Source organism: Mauremys mutica, chromosome 2, assembly GCF_020497125.1.
Source record: "Mauremys mutica isolate MM-2020 ecotype Southern chromosome 2, ASM2049712v1, whole genome shotgun sequence".
NCBI classification, from domain to species: domain Eukaryota; kingdom Metazoa; phylum Chordata; order Testudines; family Geoemydidae; genus Mauremys; species Mauremys mutica.
Genome location: NC_059073.1, coordinates 36,171,266 through 36,187,746, shown reverse-complemented (window position 1 = coordinate 36,187,746; position 16,481 = coordinate 36,171,266). Strand labels below are relative to the sequence as shown.

Sequence of the window (16,481 nt, the reverse complement as noted above, 5' to 3'; positions counted from 1 at the left end):
CCCTCCCTCAGTCCTTGAGAGTTACCGCTACTCCTGCCAAGTAATAGAGGGAAGTTTGGGAAAGAAACAGCAGGAACAATCTCCTAATATCAGAGCAAAGGTCTGCCAGAGTACAAGAGAAGTGTCCTGGCAACTGCTACAGTCTCTACAAGGGAAGCACAAAGGTTAGCAAGTGAAATTCCACTTTTCAGCCCTGTTGTTCTCACTCCCCTCATTCTACACAGTTGCTTTCCATTTACTTTTGAGAGGGGGCTCCTCTTGACCAGATGCTGTGTGGGGGAGGCACAGCTATTCAGCCCACTCCAATCTTCTTAAATGTGTTTGAAGCAGCTGCAGAGTGATTGGAGCTGGGGGACTGGACCTGGGGGGTCTCCCACATCCCAGGTGGATGCCCTAATCACTGGAGTACAGAATCACCTCCCCCCCGCCCAGTCTCCATTCACTGGCCCAATGACTTTAAGTATTTATCCACAGTGAGAGTATTTATCTCAAAGAGAGAGAATGAGTGGGAATGATTCTGTGGTCCAGTGGTTCAGGCACCAACCATGGAGGTGCATGACCCTGGGCCCAGTCCCATACTCCCATCTCATTTAGCCAGAATGGAACACTTCAACTGAAGACACTGAGGGACCCCACATCAGCATATCCCATAGCTCAGTGGTTTGAGCACTCACATGAGAGATAGGATTTGAAGGGGGGAGGTCTTCCCTTCTCCAACTGTGGCAGAGAGAAGGGAATTTAACCTGGGTCTCCCATATCCTAAGCATTGGGCTAAAAGTTATAGGGTGGGCACCACACTTCCTCCTCCTCCTACAGCCGTTTTGTGTGGAGTGAGGCAGATAGCTCACTCCCACAAGAAGCACCTTAGGTGTCTAAGCTGCCTGACTCTAGGCAGTGGGTACCCATTCACGGATTGCAAGCAGAGGTAGGCACCTCCCCCTGCAACCTGGACTTAGGTGCCTATCTTCATGAGAGGGATGGAGCATAGCACATGCCGCTCAGTTGATGTCTTCCATTAGCTAACTTAGCTGGCTCCCTACGAAGCGTACTGGGTTTTATGGATCACATCGTAAGGTGCCTGCCTGTCTCTCCCTACTCATTGTATAGGAGCCAGGCACCTAACTTTGCTTTGTGGATCGCAGTGTTGTTCCTGTGATTTTTCTAGGCCCCTAAAAGTTAGGTGTGGTGCTGCTCCGCTTTGCAACACCTGAGTCCCAACATCCTGCCTTGACTTACCAAAAAAAGAGAGAGAGGAAAAGTCTAACCATTCAGGATGGAATTCATCATAGTATAAAGGGGAAGTGTAAGACCCTATGCATAACTTAAGCCTTTTGCAAGCCACTTAAGTAGTGCCCGGGGCTTAGTACCAGAGCTCTGTATTTGGGTGTGTTTATCCTTTAGAGAGCACATTGAAAGTTGCCTTTTGTGAAAGCCTTGCAGCGGTAATCAAAGACAAGGAATTAAAGTGATAGAGAACATCATATAAGGCTGCTGAATCTAAGAAGAGCAACTCTATGCAAACTCTACGTTCTTAATCCAGTGCTCATACTATGCTGAGTGGCTTTGAAAGAATATAGCTAGCTAGATACAATCTATTTTGATATTTCAGGGTAAATGTTAGTAACTGTCCCAAAAGGTTTCATGCACAAAGAGTGAGTAACTAGCCATATGTTTCCTACATCCTAATTAGAAGTGAATGCCAGTGGGGGAGGGGACAAGAGCGGGCGAGCACAAGTTCCCTAAAAAGGAAGTTTTATCAGGAAAAAAAGAAGAACTTCTCGCTAATAAGATCAGCATCACTTGCTGGTTTTCATTCAAAAGAGAACTTCAGGAATGTCGTGCACAGATTTAGACAGCTCAGAAAAAGGTACGTATAACTACGGTTTCAGCCACTGAATCAAGGTTATTTTAAAATAAATCAGGTGCATCTCAGCTAGCCAAGAAAGATACATAATTAATGCTGAATGAGGCATTAACTCTAGAAAGCATTGCCTATAAGAGCTATGTGTGTTAAAAAAATGTTGAGATGTTTATTAGAAAACCATCCCAAGAGGAATCAGAAGAAGTGTAGGGCCAGGGCCTCTGCTGCCATTTTGCCCCATACTGCTGGTGGATTGGGTTTGAGCACTGGACAAACCAGGTCAGAAGAGGATCACCTCAGTCACAGGGGAATAGGGGATATTGCCAGAGAAAAGGGGATGCCTCTGGTGTGTCCCTGCACTGTGCCACACCCTGACTGTAGTTTTGGATACTTCCATTAGGATCTGAAATAATTTGGCTCTTTATGCGGCTGCTTGTGCTTTCTGCTCTTCATTGTGTAGGAACAGCACAAGTTTGGCCCTACTGATAATACTGTATATTTTAACCTGGAACTAGAACTAAAATTTCCAGTGAATTGTTCTCCCCCTCAAGAGCCTGATCAGAAGCCAACCGAAGGCAGTGGGAGCAGTTGATATACATTTTATTGTGTCCTCAAAAAAACAAAAACTCTCTCATTTAATAAAATGCTTTTTCCAGAGGCAAGACATTGATTGTTCTAAGGTTGGTAGATCACATTGTTTATATTCATAAGGCTAAGAAATGAGGTTGTGGTCACTGACTAGGCATTCTTTGTGTCACATGACTCTTAATTCAAACCTTTCTAACACCGATACAGCATGGTCAAATGGTCAGAGGTGGGATTAGGGGCTAGGAAATCCTCTGTTGTATACTCAGCTCTGCTATTGATTAGCTGTGTAGCTTTGACCATATTAATTCTTTCTGTGCCATGAAGGAGTAGAAGATTTGATTCAGGACAGAAAGTCAAACTATATTATATTTGTACCAATAATATATTTGTTTACTTTTAAATTCAACATACTAGATACTGCTGAATATTTGGGGTGGCAAACTGTGCTATATTAATGTTACTGCAGGGAGAAAGAGACCCAACAGGGCTGAAGTCAGATGTTAATGAAAGGATTTCAGTTTATGTTTAAAAATACTATGTTTATACATATAATGTATGTTATATGGGAGAGTTCTACCACTGTGGAATTTTGGTACACACATTGATTCTTTAACTGATACCAATGAAGTTATCTCAGAATATGTAAGTCTAGTAGCTATAGAGCATGGGATATGAGTAGGACTTTAAGAAGATACTGCAGAAAATTTCTAACATACACATGTTAATGTATGAGGTTATCAGTAAAATGTGAGTACTGCCCTGAAACCTACTTTGTGCAATCTGTGTAGTCTTGAGAAGGGCTGTAATATGGTACTGGACTTTCATCGCTGTGAGGATCCTTGTAGCTGCATTTGTTATGCTACTGGGCCTAATTCTCATTTGCACTAAGGCCAATTTAAACCACTCTGACAGTATACGGGGCCTAAGTGTAAATGAAAATCAGACTCTATTGTCTCTAAGTAAGAGAGTTAGGAAGCTCATTATAAAGATACAATATGTTAACAAGAAGATGATGGACATTTAATGAGCTTTAGAGAAAGAACAGCTTCAGTCAGACTATACTGCAGGCATGAAAAAAGAGAATTAAGGCACTTATTGACTGTATTCAAAGAATCAAATATGACTGATCTAAAATCACTTCTTGATTCTGCATTCTGGAAGCAAAATGTAGTTGTATCGCTTATGCTTACACGAAGAAAGAAGTGATTAGCTAGCAAATGTAATGAATTCATCAACAGCACTTCAGTCTTTTTCCAAATTCAGTTTTGAAATATTGTACATGATGAAAAAAACCCAGAAAATGTCAATAAGAGGAAGAGAGAGACACAGAGAGACATCTGTGTACGCATCAAGAATTAACTTTGTTCTGCTGAGGTCTCACCAAGTGGGTATCATTAAAAGAGAATGTGCATAAACACAAACACAAAATCCCATTCAGATCAGGATTGATCCTCTCAAAAAACACAAAAAACTCTAAGCAGAACAGCTAGTTCCTTTTCTAATAAACTGATCTTGACCACTTAAATATGAATTGAAGTCCTAAAATATATTTCCATAAACATAATGTAGCTATTTATATATATATATATGAGGGAGAGTGTGTGTGTTAAGGAAAATCAGAAAAGAAATGTGATTGAACTTTTTTTTTTTCAGTTCCGCATAACCATATAGTGCACGTTCTGTCATTTAATTTTGGAAATGATTTCCAGCATAACCGAGTAGGTTGTAGCCCACAGAGCCTAATTTTCAGAGTTGCCTAGCAGTTGAAGTCAATAGAGACTGTTGGTGCTCTGGACCTCTTTAAATCGGGCCTCAGGCATCTAAAGTTATGTGTCCAAAACACAGACACACCCAAAACTGAAGATCATTTTTGAAATCTGTGGTTTCATTCAATTCCCCATCTGTTTTGCAGAAAGAGCCTGCAAAAAGTGTTTAATCTTTAAATTAGTCTTACGTTCAACCTCTTCCATTGTACTGTGCAGAGCATTACTCTGAATTCGTTTATATCTCTTGATTGGACTTCAGTACTATCTCATTTTTTATTGTACTGTATTATAATTTTATTTTCCTTCCACAGTCACAGCCTAACTTTCTTTAAATTACGGCATTCCTCTTTTTGAAATCCTTGCATAGATGCAAGAATAAATATTAGGCAGATTTTCTCACCAGAATTTTAGAAGTTCCTATAAAAGAGGAAAGAACACGTTGGGTAAACCATCACAAATCAGTGTAGTTTGACCTTGGATTAACACTGAGTGTAAAAACTAAAAACAGTACTTATGTAACTAACAACATGTACCACAGAGTAGACAGAGCCCATACAGGCCAGAGGAACTAACAACAAACTCAGATATCTTTACAATAACATCTGACAGGCATGACTTGTCAGTTTGGAACTCATTAGATTTGATAAGACAAAAGGAAACTTGAAGGCTTGTGGAATCTAAAACCCTTCAGAGAATGTTACAGTAATTAAATATTACAATAATTGAGTCTAAGGCAGGGGTGGACAAGCTTTCAAGCCCGAGGGCCAGATCGGGGTTGCGCAACTGAATGGAGGCCTGGATAGGGAAGGCTGTGCCTCCCCAAACAGCCTGGCCTCCGCCCCTTATCCGCCCCCTCCCACTTCCCAGCCCCTGGCTGCCCCCCTCAGAACCTCCAGCCCACCCTGCTCCTTGTCCCCTGACCACCCCCTCCCGGGACCCCCACCCCCTATCCAGCCCCCCCGCTCCCTGCCCCTGACTGCCCTGACCCCTGTCCACTGCCCTGACCCCTGTCCACACCCCTGACCGCTCCCCGGGACTCCCACCCCCTATCCAACCACCCTCTGCTCCTCATCCCTGACCACCCCCTCCCGGGACTCCTCCACCCTTAACTGCCCCTCGGGAATCCCACCCCTTATCTAGCCCCCCCTGCTCCCTGTCCCCTGACTGCCCTCCTGACCCCTATCCACATCCCCGCTCCCTGACAGCCCCCCCAGGCCTCACACTCCCAACCCTCCCTGTTCCCCATCCCCCGACCGCCCCCCCCAGAACCTCCGCCCCATCCAACTGCCCCCACCTCCCTGACTGCCTGCCAGGACCCCCCACTCCCTTACCCAACCCTCCCCTTCCTCCTCACCCTCTTACCAACAGCAGGAGCTTGCAGCCGTGACGCCTGGCCAGAGCCAGCTGCGCTCCCAATGCTGCCCAGCGGGAGCAGCCGGCCAGAGTGCAGCCCACACGGCGGCATGGCTGCTGGGGAGGGGGAACAGTGGGGGACAGGCCAGGGACCAGGCTCCACGGCCAGGAGCTCAGAGGCCGGGTAGGACGGTCCCGCAGGCCGTAGTTTGCCCACGTCTGGTCTAAGGTCTCAATCCTGATAGGGAGACCCATCCTATTGTAAGATTGGGGCCTAGGAGATAGAGCTAACAGACAAGTGGTAAGCCTACCATAGATACAAACTCTAGTGATTTTCTTCCCTAACTTTTTTTAAATGTGCCCTTAGTATCAAATTAGTCAAATACTTTAAATTGGGGCACCCAGTTCCATATGTGGGTGCTAAAATATGTATTTGAGCATCTAAGCAGTAATTTGAGTTATGAATTGTGAAGTGGGTACCTTTAGGCACTCACATTTGAAAAAGAGCTTACAATGTTCATTTCCTAAAAGCAAAATAAGTTTGTACAAACTACTAAAATTAAATTTTCATATATATAGTTTATACAGTAAATAACATTGATTTTTAAGTGAATACCAAATTTCTGGGATTAGATCTAGACTAGATTTTCATCTCAGGGACCTGGTTCAAATCCTAATTCACAAGAAAAAATAAGGCAGCTGTTTACATCTCAGTCTTTGTTCACATTTGTCTGCAGCTCAGTAGTACTGGGAAATTTGGCAAGTATGGCATGAAAGAGGCTCATTTCTTGTATAGCAGGCATGTGTGTTGGCAGAATCCTGAGGAAGCTTGAACAGCATTTGCTGGCATTTTGCCTGGTATTAGCTGCTGCAATTAACACTTATTTTCATAAGCAGCAAATTTGTCCACAAGTAATTATAAGTCACTACCACATGCTGTTGTGTAGTTTTACCCTTTTCTCCCTTAAATCCCCAATTAGTTGTAATATTCTTTTCACCCTTGAAAATATTTCTTTTCCTATTAATTTTGTCTTTTTTTACTTGGCCAAGATTAATTTAGCCTCCTCCCTCTCCCACCCCTTTCTAGACTGGATGCCACAATGCTCAGAGAGGTAAAATTCTAAATTTGATCTGAGGCTGGGAAGTAGCCCAGGAGTTCCTAAAGTTGGAAAAAAAACCACCGTGGGACTAAAATGTGTCTATACTTACAGCATTAGGAGACCACCAAATGTGTATTGTTAAATAAATCATTAATACAGTGCCATAAATTTACCTGGAGCTTTACAGAGCGAGACACTTTCCCTCAGGGTTTTATGATACGATGCTGAAAGTGATTGAGCTCCACTCACATTAGCACTTACACCTTTGCTAACACCAGCTGCACTAATGTCACAGATCAGAAAATAACTTTGAGAAATACCCATGCCTTACAGCCCCAGCTCAGTGGCTATCATTTATATAACAGTGCTGAACAGTCACATGGAAGTAACAGCAAAGTTTCCTCAGCAAAAACTGTCATTATTGTGTTTCTGGATGCTGAGGGTTATAAAGCAAGTTTAATCAGGAAGTGTTATTCTGTGAGGTTGTTCAGACTATTTCTAATAAGAAACCAACCTAAGACTAAAAAAAATCTTTAAGAAACATTGCAGAAAATCAGCTTTTTTAACAGAACATATAACTGTGGGCCACCATTGTGTCAACTCTCATCAGCTAGACAGAGTCAAAACCGGTCAGTATTCAGAATGGAGATGTTCAAGAAAATCTAGCTGCCCTGACATAGGATGTGGTATGGATAATGTTAATTTAAGAAGCAGTTGAGTCTGTGCCATGCTCAGCAGTGAATTTCCAGCCTGGCCTATCTAGGTGCAGTGTCACTCCATCGCTGAGAGGGAATACAGGCTACTGGATGTGGGACAAGGCTACCCCTATCATGACGGAGGGGCTGTGAGGCCAAGTCTGAGCAGGCAGTGGGGCAGCTAGCACTCTTCTTCCTCACATTACTGTCTGCACTGATCAAATTGCATGATCAGGGCTTAAATCAGTACTGAATCAATGCCTGGATGAGGTATCAGAGGACACTGAGCAAGTAGTGGGGGTGGAACCATTTTTAGTTATTAAGTTATTTTTAGTTGTTATGGTACTTTCTGCCAGAGATATATAAATCCTGCTGACATGGTCAAAATTCAGTTTAGTTAGGAATATCCTGTCTTCCTAAAATTGCCACTGTAGTTTCAATGGGAAAACTTGTTCCACATTTCCCCTTCTAAATAGAAATATTGTTGCATGGTGTTTCTGGCGAATCACAGATATGGCATACCACCTCAGAGGTGGCCACATTTCAGTATAATCAGGTTTTAGAACAATTTGAGAGCCACCTGCATCAAAGTAGCTAAAATATTATCAGTCACCAAAATATCTTGAATGCTTTATCAAAATGGTAATTAAATTCTAATAGTAAATTTGCGATGAAATGTAGCAGTTATTTAACAACACACAGCAACAATATGTACAATGCAGGACTGGAGGGAGGGATAACTCAGTGGTTTGCGCATTGGCCTGCTAAACCCAGGGTTGTGAGTTCAATCCTTGAGAGGGCCATTTAAGAAATTGGGGCAAAAATCTGTCTGGGGATTGCTCCTGCTTTGAGCAGGGGGTTGGCCTAGATGAGGTCCCCTCCAACTGTAATATTCTATGAATTGAAGAAAAACATCCATTTGAAACTACAGGGGAAATGTAGGTAGACAGAATGTAACTGCACAGACAGGTATATAGCCAGAATAATGGTGAACATGCCAGCCCAAATTATCCCAAAAGCTCTGCAGCTAGAAATCATACTTATGGATGCACTTGCAATACTTACATAAAGATAAGTTAAGTAGATCAACCATCTGTTGTTGATCCCCTCGATGAGCAAAATATATCAATAGGGCAGCACCCTGATGTAGTTTTCTCACAGAAGACAAGATTCCACTTGTAATGAACTCAGTTGTAAGTATAGTATTTTGGATTAGCTCTTGTAAGTTTTTCTGGCTCTGTAGCTCACAGCCTGACTAACATCCTGTGGTACACACACAGTGACTCTATATTTCCTGATTTAGACTCATCAGTTCTGGAATGGACTGTCATTTACTCTACAAGTCATTGGGGTGGTTTTTTACTGACACTATGAAAAAAATGTTATTGTCAGTGGAAAAGTTTTATTTAAAATATGGTCTTGGACTGGGCCTCTCGCCTAAACTGGCAGGTGCTTAAAAAAATGTAAAACATTGAGCTGTATGTATGGTTTAGATGAGCAACCCAGCAATTTAAGGAACAATCCTGCAAGGTGCTGAGTGCACTCAGGCCTGGTTTTTAAGGCCCGGCTTGACAAAGCCCTGGCTGGGATGATTTAGTTGGTGTTGGTCGTGCTTTGAGCAGGGAGTTGGACTAGATGACCTCCTGAGGTCTGTTCCAACCCTAATCTTCTATGATTCTATGTTGGGGTCACTCTGCATGCGGTAACCAAGGCTGGTGGAACACAGAGCGTGACTGGAGTGTGCAGGCAGGCTGCACTATACACAGACACTCCAAGTGTAACCTGCATGCTGTTAGGCTATTTGTGAGCGGCCCGGCATTGCAAAGGTTGCAGGGCAGGGGTGACACAGTCCCTCAATGGTCTGGATTGCACCCCAAACTGTCATAGTCTGTTTGGTAGCCTCCCTGCCTCCTGCCCTGCAGCTCTTTTATCCCAGTCTGCTGTGGCTGGGACTGCAGGCAGTTGCTTTGTTTCATTCTTTGGTAGCTGAGCCAGCATGGGGTATATAGGCCCTATGACAGTCCTGTTCTGTCAGCTCCCTTACTCTCACATTTATAATTTTGTCCTTCCGTTAAATTTGTAGTGTCTTCATCAGCCATGTGCAAGGGGCAGCCTCCAGTCTGTTTTGTTAGCCATTGTCATCACCAAGTCTATGCTCTGTACAGTAGCATGCTCAGTACGATCACATGGTATAATCTGACCTTTAGTTAGGTATGGAGACCTCTGCTTGACCAGATGTTGTTCATCCTTCCAAACAGTGGTGTTTGCTTTTCCTAATCTCGTATTAATATCTTTATTGCAGCCCACCTTCAAATGTCATCACACTGCCCAGATGGCAGAACTCTTCTGCCTGTTCAATTTCCTTTCCATCCACATGCACCTTTGCATCTGTTGTGCAGTTTCGTACCTTCATAATTTTGGTGTTTCCTGCATTTACTTTCAATACAATTTTTGCTATTTCCTGTTCCACCACTGATTTAAGGGCAATAATTCCATTCCATATTATTGTTAGTAAAGCAATGTAATTGGCAAAGTCAGGGTTGTGTAACTCATCTTCACTAACCTATTTTACACCTTTTATTGTCCTCTTCACACCCAGTCTATTGCTAATGCAAGGAAGATTGGTGATAATATACATTCTTGTCTAACTCCAGCCACAATATCAAACCACTCATCCAGGCCTGCATCCTTTCTTCACATCTATTTTAATCACATAAACTGCTTGTGAGAAACAAGGCAGGGAGGTAATATCTTTTATTGGACCAACTTCTATTGGTTAGAGAGACAAGTTTTGAGCTTACACAGAGCTCATCTTCAAGTCTGGGTGGACCTGAAGAAGAGTTCTGTGTAAGCTCGAAAGCTTGTCTCTCTAACCAATAGAAGTTGGTCCAATAAAAGATATTACCCACCCACTGAGTCTCTCTAATATCCTGGGACCGACCTGGGTACAACCCGGCATAAACTGCTTGTGACAGACATGGCAATTTTCTGAAATAGTCTGGACAACCTTTAAAAATCTTAGGAGTTCATTGTATTAAAAATACAAATGTTTATGTATTATTGTGGGATTGTATGCAATGTTTCTAGGGTGGAGACATTACTAATGTAAATCCTGGGAAGTGTTATGAGCTTCAAAGGACTCTTAAGCACTGGGCCATATAAGAATGAACATTTGTGATAAACTAAATTGACTGGGTTACCTAGGAAATACTTGGGAAGAGGAGAATGCAATTTTCCACCTCTAGACCCAACCTTTTGAAACTAGCCCTGAGGAGAAACCCATTATCTAAAAATTACCTATTCCTAGATCAAAGAGCCGGATTGTACAAGGGAGTAACTCACAGATTCATTGGGATTCTTGTTCTGAGAAAAAGGTAACCTTATTAGCAAGCATGTGGGCTCATTTATTGTTTTAATGTTTTCTCTGGAATGCTTTCTCTTTAAGAATAAATGTGCTTGCTTAGGAAAAGCTGTGTGGCACCTTATAACTGTGGGCGATTATGCCATTTATAGTCTCTGAAATGCAAGGCCTGTTTAGGCAGTCTGACTTGCTAGGGAATTCAGTGTAGGCGGGGAACTGCACAGCCAGGAAAAATCCCACTCAGAAGGGAGAGAGACGCAGGTCTCTGCTCAAGAGGTGATAGCTCAGGAGCTGGGACGCTAAAAGTGGGTGCCCCTGCTGGATCATGAGGGGGAATATGAGTGCAAGTGCCCTGAGCTGCCTATTATGTTAATCAGTTTGTCTGGTTTCCCATAGATTCTAGCAGTATTTCACAGGGTCTCTCTGTGGACACTATCGAATGCTTTCTTAAAGTTGATTAAGATGGGGTTTTGCCAAGCAGTATCTTTTTCAATGATCTGTCAGGGTGAGTCTCCGCTCACAACATGATTCACTTGACATAACATATTGTCGACCGCATATGTGGCCCACAATGGTAAATAGGTTGAGAACCACTGGTCTATGTGGTTGACAGTCACATTGTTGATCGCCATGTGAGCTTGCAAATCCTTTTGTGTTGGAAGAGACAGCTGCCTACCTATAGGGTGTTTGTGCTACAGAGATTCAAGAGCCATTTACCATTATCAGTTTGGAGGCCTTCCACTGCTGTGCCCATGACTCCTTCCCAAACAATAGAGTTGTTGCCGATTTGTTCATTGAAGTTGCCTACCATCAACTTGATGTCATAGTTAGGTATGTCATCCAACACTGGTTGCACCTGCTTGTAGAGTGTATTGTTTTCCCTGTCACCTGCTGCATTTGTTGGTGCATATACTTGGATTATCGTACACTTGACGCATCTTGTTTGCTCCTAAGCCAACAGGATCTTCGCTCTGATGTTATCCAGAATAATTCCAGCAGCTCTTTCATACTTTCCTCCTCCTGAGTATAAGATTGTAGCACCATTAGACACCATCTTGCTTTACTGATGCCAAGTATTTTTCATGTCTCTTGTAACCTATGCCAGCTTCCCCATACTATACAAAGTACGTACATTCCACGTGCCTACTGTTGTTACAGATTTGGTCATCAGGATTTGATGTCTCTATCTCAACTTCCTTTCACCTTTCACTGGGATCTCTTAGAATTGGATTTAGAGCTCCATTTGCATCTACAGTTCTGAGGTTTGGGTTTAACTTAGGGGTGGGCAAACTTTTTGGCCTGAGATCCACACCTGGGTGGGGAAATTGCATGCAGGGCCATGAATGTAGGGCTAGGGTAGGGGTTGGGGTACCGGAGGGAGTGCAGTGTGTGGGAGGGGGTGCGGTGTGCAGGAAGGGGCTCAGGGCTGGAGGTTGGGGGGCAGGAGGGTGCAGAGTGCGGGAGGGGGCTCAGGGCAGGGCGTTGGAGTGCAGGAGGGTGCGGAGTGCAGGAAGGGGCTCAGGGCAGGGGGTTGGGGTGCAGGAGGGGTTCAGGTTGCGGGCTCCGGCGCCGCTTAACTTGAGCAGCTCCGGGGTGGCAGCGGTGTGCAGCGAGGATAAGGCAGGCTCCCTGCCTGCCTGCCCTGGCCCCTTGCCGCTTCCAGAAGTGGCCGGCACCACGTCTCTGTGGCCCCTGGGGCAGGGTGGGCAGAGGGCTCCATGCATTGCCCTTGCCTGTGGGTACCTCCCCCAAAGCTCCCATTGGCTGCGGTTCCCCATTCCAGGGGGGGGGCGTTGCCTGCAGGCGAGGGCAGCGCACGGAGCCCTCTGCCCTCCCCCCCCCACCCCGAGGGGCTGCAGGGACGTGGTGCTGGCCACTTCCAGGAGCAGCACAGGACCTGCGGCGCCACGGGGGTGGCAATCCTGTGGGCTGAATCCAAAGCCCTGACAGGCCGAATCCGGCCTGCAGGCCGTAGTTTGCCCACCTCATTTAACTGAACTGTTTCTGTTCCAGTAAGGCATTACCTGAGTGGGTTGCAACACCCCCTGCAAAACCCTCCTTTTTTATCCAGGCTTGCGACCAGCTCTGTTGCTTACAGTTTGAGAAGTAGAAGACCTCTGTCCAAATCCTTTCTCCCTATCAGGCAGGGGGGAGAATTGAAACTGGGTCTCCTACATCCTGGGAGAGGACTAACCACTGGGCTAAAAATTATAGCATTTCTTGCTAAAAAATGGCTTAGGCACCTAAGCTGTCTGACTCCATTTGGACAGGTTCCTGTTCATGGATCTCTAAGCACAGATAAGTACCTCCCTGCAGCCTGACTTATGTGGCAAACTCCATGAGAGGAGTAGAATTTAGGACACACCACTCTCCCATTGACTAAGTTAGGCAGCTCCCAGCTTTTGTGGATCCCCTTCTTAGGCACCTATCTCTCCCCTTTCATTGTATAGGGAACCTTGGTGCCTAACTCTGACTTTGTCGATTCCATTGTTGTTCTGGTGATTTTCTAGGCATTGCATTGCTGAGCTTTGTGGATCCAGGCCATACTAACCAAATCTTTGAAGGTTTGCACAACATAAATTACAGTATAATGCAATAAATTGTGAGACACCAAAACCAAGGTAAAAGAACTACAAACTACAACAGTTGGTCCCATTTTTATAATTTAACTATATTGGTGAAACACCCCAGTACTCACCCAGGTTAGAGGGCACACTATCAGCATCAGGGATTGTGTTGGTTTCCCACAACAAAAGGGGGAACCTCCCTCCCTGTAAGCTAATGAATAACCCAGACCTTCTTGGCACATCATGGAAAAATGATCAACTGGCACAGAAATATTCCTAGCCACGGAACTTTAAAAAACAAAGTTTATTGAAATGTGAGGATGGCAAAGGCTCTATGTGAGATCAGAATAAAATAATAACTTGTGCATGTGACCTGGCTGCAAACCTTTGTTATTAAAAAATAGAAGAGCCTACTGTAATGATGGTGTATAAACACTATTGTTTATGACAGTTGCTGCAGCATTCGGGGTCAGCATTTCTGCAGAATACTGTCCAGAATGCAGTTAACAGGTAGGCCGTTTTGTTTCATGGGAGAGGAGAGGAAGAGTTTGTCCCCCCTTCCTCTTTTACATCTCAAAGAGCACCCAAGAAACAACCTCTAACAAAAATGAGATAATACATTGATTTTATGAAAGGGAAATTGCCACTCAAGCCATATGTTTTAATGCTGGGTACACCCACACCAGGGCATCCATCCAGAGCACATTCACCTCTGCCAGAGCGGCTGGCATTCTGCCACAGGGACGTCCAGAGGATTCAGGGGGCCTGGGGCAAAGTGGGGGAGCTGCGGTGCTTCTACTCACCTGGGGGTGGTCCGGATCTTCGGCAGCATTTTGGCGGCTGGGGGCCCTTCAGTCGTTCCGCGTCTTAGGCAGCACTGAAGGGCCCCCGCCGCCGAAATGCCTTCGAAGACCTGGACCGCTGCGGGGCCCCTGCAGGGCCCGGGGCAAATTGCCCCACTTGCCCCCCCATGGTAGCCCATTTCTGCCATGCTCAATACACGCACCCTTGTGACACAGACACACATCTCCACAGCACACAGTATACTTGCCACACCCACCCACAGAGTACAGGACACACACCCCGCACCCCTAACACTCCCCCACCCCTAACACCCACACACAGCACCCCCCAACTCATATGACATGCCCGCACCCTCACCCCACACTCCCTACCACCCAGTACACGTGACACACCGCACCCAGGACACATGCACACCACATACCCCAACCCGGGCACACAGGAAACTACACGATACCCCTCCCCCACCGCAGGCGGGTTCCCAACCCCCCCCACACAGGCCGCCCCTCGCGCAGGCGGCATGGCGCCCGGGCCGGTGTGGGGGGAGGGGTCCCTCCCGTAGCTGTCAAGCTCCGGCCAGACCAAGACGTGTTGTTCTGGGATTGCAGCCCGCCGCTCTCACACACCCCGCTAGGGGACGCGGCCCCTTTAAGCGCGGGGCGGGGCTTCTCGCTCGCTCTAAACTTTGTAGAAGTTGGTGGCTGAGGCTCGGCGTGGCCAGAGTCTCCCCCTCCTCCCCCGTATGGGGCCGCCCCCCGGCAGAGCCCCCTGAGCCCGGCCATGGATTATCTCACCACCTTCACCGGCAAGAGCGGCCGCCTGCTGCGCGGCACCGCCAACCGCCTGTGGGGCGCCGCGTCCGGGGCCCCCCGCCAGGTCCGCTTCCTCGACTCCCTGCAGGAGCGGGGCCCGAGCCCGGGCCCAGCGTCCGCACCAGGTGCCGGCTCCGCGCGGGGGGCAGGAACGAGGGGGCTGGGAGGGGGAACAGTGCAGTAAAGGGGAGGGGGGGGCTGGGTCCCGTGGGGGGAGAGTGCAGTAAAGAGGAGGGGGGGGCCTGTGTCTCGTGGGGGGAGAGTGCAGTAAAGAGGAGGGGGGGGGGAGTGTCTCGTGGGGGGAGAGTGCAGTAAAGAGGAGGGGGGGCCTGTGTCTCGTGGGGGGAGAGTGCAGTAAAGAGGAGGGGGGGGCCTGTGTCTCGTGGGGGGACAGTGCAGTAAAGAGGAGGGGGGGCCTGTGTCACGTGGGGGGAGAGTGCAGTAAAGAGGAGGGGGGGGGCCTGTGTCTCGTGGGGGGAGAGTGCAGTAAAGAGGAGGGGGGGCTGTGTCCCGTGGGGGAGGAGAGTGCAGTAAAGAGGAGGGGGGGGGCTGTGTCCCGTGGGGGGGAGAGTGCAGTAAAGGGGGGGGGCTGTGTCCCATGGGGGGGAGAGTGCAGTAAAGAGGAGGAGGGGCTGTGTCCCGTGGGGGGGAGAGTGCAGTAAAGAGGAGGGGGGGCTGTGTCCCGTGGGGGGAGAGTGCAGTAAAGAGGAGGGGGGGCTGTATCCCGTGGGGGGAGAGTGCAGTAAAGAGGGGGGGCATTATGTATGTGTGAGGAATATCAAATGTGCAGGAGGGGCTGTGTGTGGGGTATTGGGATGGGGTCATGGTGAGGAAGGTGGCCTTAATATCCCCCAAGGGAGACGGATATTGGCTGGGTAAGGGAAGAGGCCCTACACCCTGTGTCAGGGCAGATGGATTAGAGCAGGGAGTCAGTTTGTGGGCATCCTCTGCCCTCCCTGTGTGAGCTGGGGTTGAGACACAGACTGCAGCACCCAGCTGGTCTGTGTATAGTACATAGTAAATATATACAAAGAAAGTAAATACAGAGTTAAGGTTGTCTGGTGATAGTTTGTGCCTTTCCAGAATGCTGAGTTCACCAAAACACAAACTTCTGAAAACCAGGAAATAGAGGTAAGGTAAATAGGGAGGCAGCCTTAACTCTGACCTTCCTGCCCCAATCTCCCTGCCATGCGCACCGCCCCCATCCTGGAGCTGGCAATAGCCACTGGGAATTATGTGCATACACCAGCTGCATTTGCATTAGGTGTGCTATATTGAATAAGAGAAGACTAAGTTGGAGCAGCTTGAAAGAGTTTTTGATTGTGATATGAAGAGATCTGGGGCCACCCCCATGTGTGTTCTCAGAGGAAAGGGGTATATATGTACCTTGAGGTTCTGGTCTGCATCATTTCAATAGAGAATTGTGTAGGTTGTAGCAGAGCACTAGGGTCTTCTTGGCTTGGGATGGTCAATAATGAGATGGGATGTGAGACCAGTCTGTGGTTGTACTGCTGGGTGGGTGAAAGTATAGGTTTAGGTGTGTGAGTGTGAAGGGTTTGTAAAAGGTTATGAAATGA

At 46.6% G+C, this 16,481-nt stretch overlaps 1 protein-coding gene across 7 annotated transcripts in view; it reads left to right on the top strand.

Moving 5' to 3' along the window:
* The window catches only part of OXR1 (oxidation resistance 1), a 556,965-nt gene that overhangs the window by 393,642 nt on the left and 146,842 nt on the right, over positions 1 to 16,481 (top strand). Inside the window, exon 1 of one of the 7 annotated variants that reach the window (XM_045003189.1) lies at positions 14,702 to 15,029. The exons of 4 other annotated variants lie outside the window; for them this stretch is intronic. In XM_045003189.1, the coding sequence (XP_044859124.1) occupies positions 14,873 to 15,029 (157 nt within the window). In that variant the 5' untranslated portion in view covers positions 14,702 to 14,872. Of the gene's footprint in view, positions 1 to 14,701; positions 15,030 to 16,481 lie in introns of those variants that run through there. 2 more of the 7 variants (XM_045003193.1, XM_045003192.1) reach the window with 2 other exon arrangements.